Below are 13,889 nucleotides of genomic sequence, written 5' to 3' on the forward strand. Positions count from 1 at the left end.
TATGTTTGATTAACTCTTGAGTAGAAAATTCCTACAGAGTGAGCCCTCTTGTTTCGCTCTGAAATGCTTCCCATTATTTTCCCACAATTCATTGGGCCGGTACACACATATTAGACGGCTGGTGGATCGGATATATCGGGCTTGTTTTTACTTTTTTCTTGTAGAACACCGATATAATCCGTAGACAACCTTGGATTATACATCAAAAATAAATTTATCTTGTTAATTCAGATAAATTTAACCCAATCAACTCCGAATAGCAGCGTCTTCACTGATGACAGTTCCTGCCAGCTGAAGGTTAGCAGCAATAGTTTTGCTTTAAGCTAACAAGGGAAGGACTTTAAAACATGTCTGGACCAAATGGAGACCCAAACATCTGCAGTGAGGATGGCATCATCAACGACGACGACGAATTTGGCGAAGAAGGTAACGCTCGCTGATTATTACACAATACAGCGGGCAATGAGCCTCAATTTAATGTTTAACACATTACTTTGTCTCTTACTTTGCGCTACTTATGCTACATTCTGCTTTAAAACATTTAGAGAAAAATGTGAAAACTGGAACTTTATAAGAGGTTATGAAACATCCTTAAGGTGGACCTCTAATAGACTAGTGTTCAAGCTATTTGAACATTATCCTGAATATGCCACACTCACACAGTGAAGCTTCATTTATGTTCTACTTTGTTTCGTCTTTCACACAAACTACCATAAAATGGCCTAAAGTTGTGGTTGCATCATAAAGTTGAAGTAAATAGTGTTTGTTCTGTTTTATCTACAGAATACGCCTCGATCAACAACATGCTAGATCAAATCAACTCCTATCTCGATGACCTGGAGGAGCGCAATGACGCCCTTAATGGAAAACTGCACGAGCTGCTGGAGTCAAATCGGCAAGCCCGTCTGGACTTCAGGGCGCAGCTAACTGGCTCTCCAACCCAAGACGAGAATCATGCCGTGGAGCAGGAATCTTCTTTACCAAGCGAGCAAAACCAACATGAAGAAAATCAGTGACAAGATCAAATAAATGTGAAGGCAAGGACAAAGACGATCAAAGTGGATTACAGTTGCTCTAAATTCTGGTTTCCCTTGACAAACTTGGAAAAATCCAATCAGATTTGTTGCTGCTCTAAAAAAAAGCTGCATCTACTCAGAATATCTTAGTAGCAAACCAAGATTCGTCTAGATATCAGATCAAGTTAGATCCTGTTGAATATTAATCATGCTTCAGGCTTGTGTGTGCATACATACATATATATGGAAATAATTGTGTGAAATTGTCTATTTTGTTCCAAGATTTAGTCTAGATATTTCATTTCTCTTCAGCACCCTCAGTCTATGATATAGTGTTACTGTCCCTTAACTCATTTAATATGTGTAAGTTTAAAGAATTAAAATTACATACACACATTGTGGGAATTGTCAGACATTTTAATATAAATTAAGATTACTCTGAAACAGAAAACAAACATCCAAAAATACAATAAACTTCCAGCAGTTAAAAAACTTCCCCTGGTTGTTTATCTCAATTTGTCAGTAGCTGAATAAAAATACCATAGGAAACATTCAGCTTTATTCAAAACTACTATGTATGCATTTCTCTCTCTCTTCCCTGAACTATTCAGGTTTGACGTGTTAAGAGTAAAGTTCAGCACACATCTTTATTCCTTCAGAAATAAAGAAAAACCCAACATGTGACAATCATCAGACTTGTCGCCATGACTACAAAAGCTGCTACACATGTCAGTTTTTTTTTTTTTGCCTGTGTGGTTTTAGATATCCTAAAGTAGTATGGAAGATGAAATGTTTCCAGAACAGAAAACCAGTTAAAGAGGGAAGTGACATATCCTCTATTTCCACATTTGTAGTTACACACTTGTACACCCAACAGTATGTAACTAGTACTTCAAAAATGGAGAGGACAGTTTGTAGCAACTTCTTGTTACACAAACATTTCATGAAAAAGAAAATTCAAATGCATTTCTATGAAAGGAAAATGGAACGAGGGGAAACTTGAGTCAACTACTGCAAACTATATTGTGCTGCGGATGCTCATAGTTGCCTTCAAGGAACTTCATAAGGAGTAAATGTGACACCAACTGGGATTCTGAATAAAATCCCTCTCTGGGGGTAGGGTAGTTAAAATGTGGATTATTAACATCAACTGAAACATTTCGGTATGAAATGTCAAGATCTAAATTCAGATTCAGACTGGTGTGTGAAGCCTTTGATGTGCTGTTGCTGATCTTTTTCACTGCGTTAAAGTAGCCCTGGTTAGGTCAAGGTTTTTCAGGCGTCCACAACAACACAACTATTTTAAAAAGCAACAGATGTGGCCTACTTTTGTTCCCCAAAATGTTAACAAAAAGGAACACGAATGTGCTGAATCTAACTATGGAGCTGATCCATCTGTCTCAATCCAAAGTGCAACTTTAACACTTTCAAAATGACTTCAACTTGTTGAACTGTTCAGGCAGACCACATTCCAGCTTACTAAAAGCTACTTTGAGGTGAAAAATGTTTTCACTTCACCATCAGTATGAACTTTGACAATCATGTGACAATCAGGGTGAAGGTATGCACTCCCCGGTCTCCTGGCCTGAGGACAGCAGGGAGGACCAGCGTACATCTTCTATTGCAGTTGACATCATACAGTTTTTATGGCCTGAGAAAATTGTTACACTTCACCTGAAATTTAAGTGAAATTTTACCTCTGGAATTTGAAGTCAAACTACAAGCCCTACTTCTGCACAACCTCTACCTACTTCAACTTGCAATGTGTAGTTAATACAGCGAGTACCAATGCTTTTTAAAATTTGACTTCAGAATAATACAATTCAGTTTCACACTGCAAAACAATATTGTTCTCCCTACAGGGAGTCTGCATAAAACCCTTGGTGCAATGTGTATGACTAAATGCCCAAAAATGCCTGTTATAATGTACTATAGCTCCATCTACTGGTTAACTACCATGAGGATCTTCACTGTAGTTCATTTTAGATTGTAGTGACATTAGGGTATGGCTTACAAATAAAATTCAAATTATTACTTTATAGCCAAAAGAGCCTAAATCACAACTGATGGCAAAAGCCTCCATTTAGAAACTGTTACTTTCCCACTCTGAGGAGGGATCTTCTACTGTTTTCAGTAGCCAGTCTTCCTGGTTTTTGGTGTGATTCCCTTACACTTCCCAGTTAGGAGGGCTGAGACTACAGTCCCATAGTTGCAAAACATTACATGGTTTTATTCCTACATGGTGTATCAGACTCAGCGTCTGTTTGCGGCCCTCCCTGACCGTCGTTTACCTACGCTTCTTCCCTTTCCTCCGCAGTTCTTTTTCCCAGGGTCAGCAGGAGCTTCCTCCTCCTCTTCCTCCTCTCCGTTTGAATCCCCAGCAGCTGCAGGCACTGAGTCTGCCTCCTTTCTACTGACAGCAGCCAGAGCAACTGGACTCTCCTCGTGGTCAGGACTGAGCTGTTGGTTGAAGTCCATCGAGATCGAGGCGGCCTCTGATTCTTTCTCTTTCAGACGATCTTCTTCCTGTGTTTTCAGTTTGGTCAGTGAAATCAATTTCGTAGAGTTTAGGCCATCGGTTTCACTCGTGTCAGTAGTGAGCAAATTTTCTTGTGAACAGTCTGACGCTTCTGTGACGGGTCTGAGGCCGTCTGCTGCTGCGATGGATTTTGTTGAGGCCTGAGCGTCTTCACCTTTTTCTCCAACCATCGCTTTGTAGCTCTGTGAAGCAGCAGAGAGAAGAACATTCACCAATAATCCAAAAATCAAAAAATTCTGCTTGGATTCAGGTCACATCTGGTGCTCAACATTCACAGCTTGTTGTTGATTTCTGATGATGACTGCAACACATTTCTTAAACATCTGGTAAATAAGGTAATGGGAGCACCTTAAGGTTCTCAAAGTGCTGCAGTGATTTGCAGTGGCTGTGCAGAGCAGAAGATTCGAAGAGGTAAAACTTGTTGCAAAGCCTGCAGAGGAAGCCTGCCACTGGATCTAAGAAACTGGATCCGTAGATGGTGTCGGGGTCATACTGCTCATCGCTGGTCATGTCATTTAGGGCCACCTCTTTGGCGGAGGGCCAGCCATCCTGTCAAAGCAAAAGGTTCATCTTACTAAACTAAGACTGAGCTAAAATCTCTGCAGATTTTGAAATTATTGTGAATCTCACCTCACTGCTTCCTTGGGCTCCTTCATCCTTTTCCAATTCCTGTGCTTCCAGCTCACATGAAAAACCATCTGTGCCCATGTTGGTGAGCTTAGCCAAAGTCTCACAGCCTTTTTCCTTGATCTGGTAAACATCAACAAAAACAAAAGTGTTTGCAACAATGTTGCACGGCAACAGCTTAGATTTTATTCCTAAAAAACGATTAAACGATTGATCTTACCTTCTGCTTGTGCTCCTGAGAGTGCAGGTGCTCTATAAAGGTCTGCGAGGTTTTGAAGCGCTTCTGACAGACGGCGCAGAAGGACAGGTCGGTTTTACTAGCAAGCTGGGGAGATAAAAAAAAAAAAAAAGAAGCAGCAGATTCTTGTTAGACCAACTGTTTTCTAGCGTCCACGGTGTGAATTTACTTGCCTGAAATGTACCTTGTGTTCCTCTGAGCGCTGGTGGTCCGAGATGCTACTGGTGAAATGGGTGTGGCAAGTAGCACACCACTGCTTCAGGTCTGCTTTTTTCTCTCTGCCGTGAGCAAAAAAAACATCACATGAAGACAATAGGTAACAATGACATGAAGGAAAAATAAAAGGCTAAAAGGTTTTTCTGTATTTAAAACTGACCCATCTTTGCTGGCGCCCTGTAGAGACTCCTGCACTCGGGGGAGCAGAGTAACCAGGCAGGCGTTGCTCATGTGTTGGATTTCCATCATCCTCTGCTGGTGGGAAATGCTGTTCATGTGACTCCTGAAGTTCTACAGAAAGAACAGATCGGACTTAAAAGACAGCTCCACAGAGTGTTTCTTCCTTGGCAAAAATCTCAATCTAGTGTTGTGTGTGCATTCCACCTACTTGCTGGTTGAAGCAGGTGATGCTGCAGAGGTAGCAGTAGAACTTGTTTGAACCCTCGGATGCTTCTTCTTCGTCCTGGCTATCTGGAAAACCTGGTGAGGCGTCTTTGTCCTGCACGGCCTCCTCTGTTGGTTCAATCACCTGCTCAGTATCTTCAGTCGGCCCGGCAGACGGTGACGGGGCTGACAAGCCTCCGCAGGCCTTCGGCAATACAGAGAAAATTATACTAGCTGATAACATTTAGGATGTTTCAGCATAATAAAGCATCACAATATTTTCTGTCTAACAGGAATACAAGTCTTGTGAAGCAAAGTTGAGCTAAAGTTGGTGTTGAAATTATATTGTTTACATAGCAACTACATAGCAACTCAGTTCTCCCTGTGTGGGATCAACTGCAATTTCAACACGCTACCATAAATTAATTTCATTACATTGTCTTCATCTTGTGTTGAGCTTTTCTTACATTATCAGCTTTGTTCTCCTCTATTACCACGTCATCCAGCCCCCCGCTGAAGCATTCATCCTCCTGACTGACGCAGTCTAGGAAAAGGCCAGAAGACAGAAATATATAAATACTGAGCTGATAACATTATATCATGATTGCATTAAGAAACTATTTTATTTGGTGTTACCTTCTGACTCTCTGTCCACTGTGTTGCTGTTGCTCTCCGATTGAGCTGTTGTGACCGACTCGGCCACATGTTGCTCTTTAGGTTCCTCTGACCTGAGAAAAAAACAAAAACAAAATATGAAACTTTAAATGTTGAGATCTTATGATGAGTCAGATCCTGCACCTTATATTTTACACTGAAGTGAAACAGCAGTGTCCAATTCATTTTTCATCAATGCAGGAGAAAAATGGCTGCATGCAGTACAGCACTCCCTTTGTCATAATTGTTTAAGCTGCAGCAATCAAACAGTTTTAGTGTCTAAAAATTCTTATATGGTGTGAGCACCAAAGGCCTAAAGATCAAATTAAATCAGTCAAATATATTAATGGGATGCAGGGTGAATGAAAGGTACTTGAACCACAATAGTTCACCAAATATTGTATCCAAGCAGTTATTTATGATTGCAGTATTAAACACATGGGTATCAAGATGATGGTTGTGATTTGATTCAATGTTAGGCTCATTTAACTGGCAGAGATACTTCTTTTTTGCTACTATAATTTGGGTAGATACTTGATTTTGGACTATAATACACAAACTTCTGTCTAACCCAAAATAGCCCAAAAATTGACTGTGAAAAACAAAATCCACAGCAATATTATTCAGTTTTAGGGCCTTCATCCACCTTTTAGCTTGCAGTAACAACTTCACCTGCCTGCTGTATTCAATATTTGCAGAGGTAATAAAATTTTTTACATATAGTGTAATGAATAAGTAACATTTCTAGGAGTGAGATAAAAAATGTTTGCATACCCTTCTGTTTTCTGCCGCTTTGTCACTGGTTCTTCAAGCTGCTCCTCAGAGGTCTGGCTATTTTCTCCTCCCACAGCACCATCTGTCAGGGAGAAATTTAAAGACAAATACATCCTTACCACTTAAGCATGGGCTCTGCAACATTTTACTGTACACGCCATATTAAGCTGCCACCATGGCAGCATGAATGTACCTGTTGCAGTCTCCTCAGTAGCTTCATTTGCACTGCTAGCTGCTGTTGTTGGTGGGTTGTCGGTGCTTCCTGCAGACATTTGCTCACTGTCTCTCTTCCTGTCTGCCTGGCGAGCTGCAGCGTCCTGCTCATAGAGACAGGACAACAGCTTGCTATTAAAGCTTTCTTCAACAAATAAAGATATTCTAAAGAGAAATACAAACAAGTGAAATGTCAAGGTAAAGCACATGTAGATTTAAATTCTGATTTATGAACAATATTAATTTACTAACTCAAAAGAGGAGCTACAAATCTGCTTAATATAATTTAAGTTCTGATTCACTTTACAATTTAAAACGAAAACATTAATAGTAATTCTGGGTAAGGAATTGTTTAATAAATAAAGTGCTTATTTTGTAAAAGTCTTAAAGCATCTTTAAAATAACAGACAATAATTAGAGCCTTCCCATTAATCTCAGATGTACTTAAAAGTTTTTTTTATAGATTGCCAATTTCACAAAAACTATGTTGCTTAAATAAAAACAAAAATATTAAGTTCTGAAATTTTGGAAATTGTTTTTATATATGCACTAGCAGCATAGTTATTTTAAATTATTGAACCGCCATTACATTATGAGGCATTATGCTAAGCTTATTTTGCCTGCACTTTGTCAAAATAAGCTTAGCGTTTTTTATTGTGCGAGATATTAAAATGCCAACCCTGCTGCTCTCTACATTCATAGATCAAGAGTTTCGCCGACACAGAAAAATTCCTAAATGATTCTTTTGTTATTACTGTAGTAGAGATGGAGGAAGAGGAGGAAGCGGTGGCGTTGAAGAAGCGAGTGTGTGGGTGGAAGGCCCGTGCAGCCGGGAAACCCATGATGGGGGATTTGATGGCCATTCCCATGGGGACTGGGCCGAGAAGTGATGACCTGGCCCCCGTGGTAAAGAACTGCCGGAACTGCTGCCCACCCATCCCAAAGCCCCGCATGTTGCCTGGATGAAAGCACAGCATGAGGGCAGACAAATGGATGTACACTGTTAGTAATGTATTGCTTTAAACCTCGACAGAAAAAGCAGCCTGTAAATTGTTGTACTTTAAATAGCCGACACTTTCTTTATTTCAAGACACCGAATTACAAAGATTAATCCAAGCTGCACCTTGCATCTGCTGCATCAGGATAGCACTCTGCAGCATTGGATTGGGGGCAATCAGGGTTGTTTGGGTTGTCTGGCACAAGTTGACCATTCTGGGCGGAGGAGCCGTCTGAGCAGGAACAGAAATGGCGCTGCAAAAAAAACAAAAAAAAAAGTAGTAAATATTCAACAATATGTATTTCCTCTTCCTGCCAGCTTTCTCAAACTTTTAATTTTACATAAAACATCTTGGTTGGAATCAGCTAAAAACAAAAAATTGAGTGGAAGAAAAAGTTACATTATAACTTAACACATGGAGACTAAAGTTCTGTTCAAATGCAAAGCCAAGATCCTCCACAACTCATTTCACATCAGAGTTTTTTTGGGCAAAAAATAGTTAGGTTTTCTGATTTGAAGACAATTTGCAACAATTTTGAGAAACATGACAAAAAAAAAAAAATTCAAGGTAACTCACGTTCAAAAAACAAGATGCTAGACTTCACAATAATAAAAATGTAAAACTAAATTGCAAGTTAAACAATATGTAAAATAAAAGTTCCTTGCAAGAACATTCATGAACTAAAGTATCTTTTATCTGTAAAATGGAAGGTAAGTATAATAGTAAAAATCTTTAAAGGGTTGTGTGCAATTACACTGAGTCCAATACTTTGTAGATCCCCCTTCTTCTTGTCCAGTCTACTTTCCAAATAGCTCAAATTCAGTTAAATTTGATGAAAAGTTTATTTAAATAGCCATTTTCAGGACTTGCAGCAACTTTTCAATTGAATGTGGGTTTAAACTTTAACTATGCCATTCTTGAACGTCAATGTTTTCATCTAAAACATTCCATTGTATCTCTGACAATAGGTTTGCTGAAAATGCATTAAAATTTGTGGCTTAAGGGGATATGATATAAAAAGCCTGAAAAGACTGGATCACCACTGCAACCAAATGATTTTAATCACTACGGATGAGATTACAAAGCAATGTAAATTGAGGTTTTAGAGGTACTATTGTGGCTATTGTTGGTAGTTATGGCTAAGCCGCCAGCGGTTTAGCACATTTCTCACACCGAAGGCCCCGCATAATCCCCGGGGTCGAGTTAACGGTCTTACCGTGAAGTCTGGTGGTGATGACCGACATGGTGAGCGGGAGGCGGCTGCGCCGGAGGAGGAGGCGGAGGCTGCTGCTGGAAAAGTTGCTGCAGCTGTCGCAGGTGTTGGTGAAGCTGCTGCTGCTGCTGTTGCTGCTGCTGATGGATGTGTGGGTTGAACATCACTGCAGAAATAACAATATCCTCCGCTGGCTCACAGTGAAATGTCAGACACAGGAAGAGTGATGGAAACGTCCCTACCGCATGGGAACCCTGATGCAGAGGAAGAAAGACTAGTTTTCATGCGTCCTTGAGTCCGCTGCGTATTGTCAAACACACTTTTTAACTCTGCGCACAGACTCAGATTTCACGCTACTCTCATATTTCAGGGCTACGTGCTAACGCTAGCTTAGATAATTTACGTTAACTTTATACTAATTTACCACCTTAAAACACCCCAGAAAGAAAATATGTTGTAAGCTAACATATTTTTCAATAGACTATAGCGTCATTATATAGAAGCAAGGTATTAATAGTTAGTTAATAATAATTGCACCTGTTTTAACGTGAGCGAAGCTAATGTTACGTTAGCCATCACCTACACTGAAAACAACAGGTTAGCTTAGCATAGCTTTCACCTAGCCAGTTATTACAGTGACATGGCCGTCTAAAATAACTTTTGCATTTTACCTCAGGCCTCCTTTAATTCTGACGCAAAGAACAAAATGGGAAGGCTGGTTCAATATCCAGCAAAAGTCATAATGTAGAGTTAACTACTCGCTGCAAACATCCTCTCCTGAAATCCAAACCAGACTCAAAAAATAAAAGAAAGTGGAGGATCATATCGCCCCTTAGCGGTTGACCCAGAAATCAAAACAGAATTGCAAAATTATTATTTGTATTGTTTTGTTTTAAAGGGAAAAAAAAATCGAATTAGGGGCTTTGCTCTGAATTTGAATTATTTTATTTACATTTTAAACTTAATAATTTGTCATTTGTGATTAATAAAGAACACTGATTCTGATTGTTGTTTTGAAACCAAATTCTGACTTCAAATTTTTTTCCTTTTGATGCAAATGTTATCAATGTATGCGAGTACAACAATTAAGCACGATTTAATGATGCAAAAAATAACACTGTGAAATGGTATTTATGAAACTCAGCAAAAATGTTTTGATAAAACACGCCACCAGGTGGTCCATTGTATGTACTGCAGGGATCCACCTATGGAAGAGATCATCCTCCTCCTCCTCCTCCCCGCGGTGCTTGTAGAGGAGTATCGTGGAAAGAGCCCTATCTCTCTGAGGTGATCTGACACGCCAAGGAAGACTCATAAATGAGGGAGCAAAGCAAGAAGTAAAATAAAAACAAAAGCATAAAGCTCCCTCTGAAAGACAGGGTGGCCTGCGGGCACGAAGAGGATAGATAAATAAACCCGCTCCTGCGCTGACAAGGAGGATAGACTATCCTCTAGCACCGCAAAGATGGGGAACCGGGGAATGGAGGATTTGATTCCTCTGGTGAACCGCATGCAGGATGCCTTCTCGGCCATCGGGCAGAACGCAAACCTGGACCTGCCGCAGATCGCCGTGGTGGGCGGCCAGAGCGCGGGGAAGAGCTCGGTTCTGGAGAACTTCGTCGGGAGGTAAGTAGCTTTATTCAAGGCAGCGAGGGATGTGCGCTCCCGCAGGCGGCCCAGTTTACATCTCCATTACGGGACAGGTTGTCAGAGGACACATTGACCAAAGAGTTAGATTGACCAAACTGGCGCATGATCATCTGAGTTATTCGGGTTTTATTCCCACTTTCTGTCACCGGCAGCGCGCTGGCAATCAGATTATTTTTGAGGCCTATAAATCCCCGGTGAAGTTTATCTGTTTACTCCCGCATGATGCATTCACGGACCAGTATTCCCTGTTAGGCAATATAGTAAAAAAAAAAAAAAGAAGCACGTTTCGTATAAAACCGTATTTTATTATTTCAATTAAAATCATAAATCCCCCTGGGATCCTGAGAAAGTCAAATAAGTGCGGCTGTTGACTTTCTGGCAACGGAGACAGTTTCTGTTTGCTTGTGTTGCTTTTAGTGATTCCCTCTCCAGGCTGTTTTAATTCTGCGCAGAACAGTCTGCAGAACTGATGCTTCGAGGCTTTCAGACCGTGTCCAGTTTGTTTTCCTGTCTGTCAGAGCTGCAGTTTCTGCTGAAAGAGACGAAACGAAGCAAAGTGGAGCAAATCTGATCTGTTGTGCGGCAGTCGCTGCATGGTGACCTTGCAGTGAGGGGAAATGAGTCCACCTGAGCTTTGAGCCCGTTCAGCTCAGCTCAAACCATCTGTCTCGCAGTGTTTATAATGCTGGAAGTAAAGCTTACTGCACACAGAGTAGCATTGGTGAAACCAAAAAAAAATCTGCTTGCTTGTTTTTTGATGTTTCATGGACGATACAGTCGATGTGATTCAGCATTACGTCTTAAAGTGAACAAGATAAAGTCACATTTGGAAAAAAAAAAAAGTATCCTAGCAATAATTGACCTCTCTGGAACAAAACATATGTCCAAACCCGGCTTGTGAGTTAGTCCAAAGATTGGTAACAGATCTGTTATTCTTAGGTTCACTCATAGTTCACCTGGTGGCAGCTCACCTCCATCCTAACTGAGAGTAGGCGAGCCACGTTTTCTGTTTACATGTCTGCATAATCTACACATGATGCTCTCATGTGCCTCAAAGGGGAATTATAATAAACACTTAGATTCCAATGAACAAATTTACTACACAGATGCAAAACACAGCAGTGAACAAAACTCAAGGAAGAAGTCAAACAACACTGAAATAAATTCAAATAAAATAGTGTTATGGAAATTTCATTTATTAAAGAATGAGAATCTGGTTCAATAATAAGAGAAAGATTAATCTTTGTCTTTAAGTTTCTTTGTTCAAAGGCAAAGCGTTCGAAGACCCGTCTCGCTGAACACAGTCAGGAGAACTGAACACAGTTACATCACATCGTTATAGACCTTCCCAATGTCTGATCTTATCTCTATTGCCAGATGGACCACAAACACAATCCTTACCACCACCTCATGAACTATCCCTCACCTCTTGGACGGGATGTTTTATGGGAGGACAGAGAGCAGATAAGGATTTCAGGAGAAACTTCTAATTCTTCTTTGAGGTGCAGGGCCAAACAATGGTACAAACTACATTCCACAGTCCTTTAAGACAATTGCCAGTTTAAGCATTTTACCCAAGATGTCTTCAGGTTTCTTATACTATCACAGCTGCGGAAACATCTAACATTACCTGGAAATTTCCCTAATGGAAAAACACATCTTGCAGAAATACAAAAACGCAGCAGATATAATCAGTAAATAAGTGGTAAAAAATGTCATCAATACCATCAAAAATGAAATAAGGCTAAAAATGACATTTTCTATTACAATAGGAAAACATGTCACAAGATGAAAGTAAGTATACAATCCTTTTACTAACCATAAGTAAAGTGCAAAGATAAAAGTCACAAAGCATTTTGTGTAATGGAAGAAAATTACCGTCACCAAAAAAAAAAAAATAAAAAAAAAAAATAAAATGACAAAAGGAACAAGACAGGGAATATTAGAGTTACACAATATATTGAAACCCAATCATAACTGCAATGATGATATAAATTATGGTTGGATGTAACTTTTGATAGGATATTATTTTTAAAATCACCCATATTCACACTATATTTTTCCAGTTGATTGTACCTGTCTTACTTTTTTGGTTTTCTCTTGAGATTTAGATTTTTGTAAATTGCAAATAGCATGTTCTCTTCATTCATTCAGTTCTACAATTTCCATGAATATTTTTTTCAGTTTTTTTATGGGTGCTTCTGGTATTTTTCCCCTCTTTTATTTCCACGTCTAAGCACATTTTCTTCATTTATCAGATTTTGTGTGAATGTTTTGCCATAATCACACAGTTTCTTAGATTCCTATTCCTGTTCAATAGTATGAAGTTGTTGTAAAAGCATTGTTTTTTTTTTTGCTTCATGTAATTTTTGCACCTCTTTAGAAAGACCCTGATTCAATAACACTTTGCTTTTTTCAAGTGATTAAAGCTCTCTTCACACTCATTTTGAAAAATGCTACTCTGAACTCGCACGGCTGTTGTCATAGTAACAGTTTCTAGCTCATAATGTGTCTCTTTACCTTGGAGACTTGGTAGCAAGTTGAAAACCTCTACCTCTAGAAATGCAAATCTTTCCAGCAGATGTTTTAGTTGCTGGATATGCAGTTCTTTTTCTCTTATTTTTTTTAAATGTAAAACACAAACAATTGTGTTTTTACCTGTCAAGTTCAGCTGCTCAGATGCTTCTCTACCTCCACCACTTAATTATTCTGCCTCTTTTATCTATTCAAACCAATAAAAACATACAACAGAGTGTGTTCACACATCTTTGTTTTTCCCATTTCTAACTTCCTCTTTCTGCCATTCTTTGTTCGAAATCCAGCCTACTAGTGTCGTTCATATATATTTAAATAATGTACATAAAATAACAATAAGGCAGATATCTGAAATGTCAGTCATTTCTTTACTTAAAAACGTCTTCTCACACATCCCACTAATACCACAGGTTTGGTTGTAAATAATATTGTCTTTCTTCAATGAAGAGATGAGCAAAGGCACTGTCTTCCTTTTATGACTGTCATCCAGTTAGTATTTTAAACTCACCAGAGTCTAATTATCTCAGACAAAGCGGGTCTCTTGTGCCGAACACATGCAGCTGCAACTGAGCAGCAATTAGGACCCAGAGTTGAAAGTCAGTTTTGTTTAGTTTGAGAAGTGATTCATTATTCCAAAGTGAAATAAAAAACTGTTAAAAAGCTAATATTAAAATGTTAATTCTGAAATGAGAGCCTATAGTCATGCAAAAGCTACATTTAGCTTGCATTGTGGGTAAAAATGAAGATATCTTCTGATACTAGGATTCTGAGTGAAACACTGTTGCATTTAATAATGGGACATATTTCTCACTTGGCTCCAGAATGGATTAAA

At 39.3% G+C, this 13,889-nt stretch overlaps 3 protein-coding genes across 11 annotated transcripts in view; 2 read left to right on the forward strand and 1 right to left on the reverse strand.

The window, feature by feature from the left end:
• The first annotated feature begins 79 nt into the window (after positions 1-79).
• On the forward strand, positions 80-1,512 carry bbln (bublin coiled coil protein). Its single transcript, XM_032570020.1, has 2 exons — positions 80-426; positions 784-1,512. Exons 1-2 carry the CDS (start codon positions 348-350, stop codon positions 1,014-1,016), a joined length of 312 nt encoding a protein of 103 aa, XP_032425911.1. The 5' UTR covers positions 80-347; the 3' UTR covers positions 1,017-1,512.
• A 236-nt stretch (positions 1,513-1,748) lies between these two features.
• On the reverse strand, positions 1,749-9,685 carry ciz1a (cdkn1a interacting zinc finger protein 1a). Of its 2 annotated transcripts, none has more exons than XM_032570019.1 (15): positions 9,544-9,685; positions 8,876-9,038; positions 7,785-7,912; positions 7,417-7,619; positions 6,642-6,765; positions 6,449-6,530; positions 5,657-5,748; positions 5,488-5,564; positions 5,025-5,225; positions 4,797-4,927; positions 4,605-4,698; positions 4,403-4,507; positions 4,186-4,305; positions 3,904-4,104; positions 1,749-3,737 (listed from the first exon to the last, which is right to left on the reverse strand). In XM_032570019.1, exons 2-15 carry the CDS (start codon positions 9,034-9,036, stop codon positions 3,270-3,272), a joined length of 2,187 nt encoding a protein of 728 aa, XP_032425910.1. In that variant the 5' UTR covers positions 9,037-9,038; positions 9,544-9,685; the 3' UTR covers positions 1,749-3,269. The 2 variants fall into 2 exon arrangements, with proteins under 2 accessions (XP_032425910.1, XP_032425908.1); XM_032570017.1 differs by having other exon boundaries at positions 8,876-9,126.
• A 407-nt stretch (positions 9,686-10,092) lies between these two features.
• dnm1a (dynamin 1a) overlaps positions 10,093-13,889 on the forward strand; it is a 51,815-nt gene continuing 48,018 nt past the window's right edge. For 5 of the 8 annotated variants that reach the window (XM_032570695.1, XM_032570693.1, XM_032570696.1 and 2 more), the window contains exon 1: positions 10,338-10,498. In XM_032570695.1, coding sequence (XP_032426586.1) covers positions 10,338-10,498 — 161 coding nt within the window. Of the gene's footprint in view, positions 10,499-13,889 lie in introns of all 8 variants that reach the window. The other 3 variants (XM_032570691.1, XM_032570698.1, XM_032570692.1) reach the window with 2 other exon arrangements.

Source organism: Xiphophorus hellerii, chromosome 8, assembly GCF_003331165.1.
Source record: "Xiphophorus hellerii strain 12219 chromosome 8, Xiphophorus_hellerii-4.1, whole genome shotgun sequence".
Taxonomy (NCBI): Eukaryota; Metazoa; Chordata; class Actinopteri; order Cyprinodontiformes; family Poeciliidae; genus Xiphophorus; species Xiphophorus hellerii.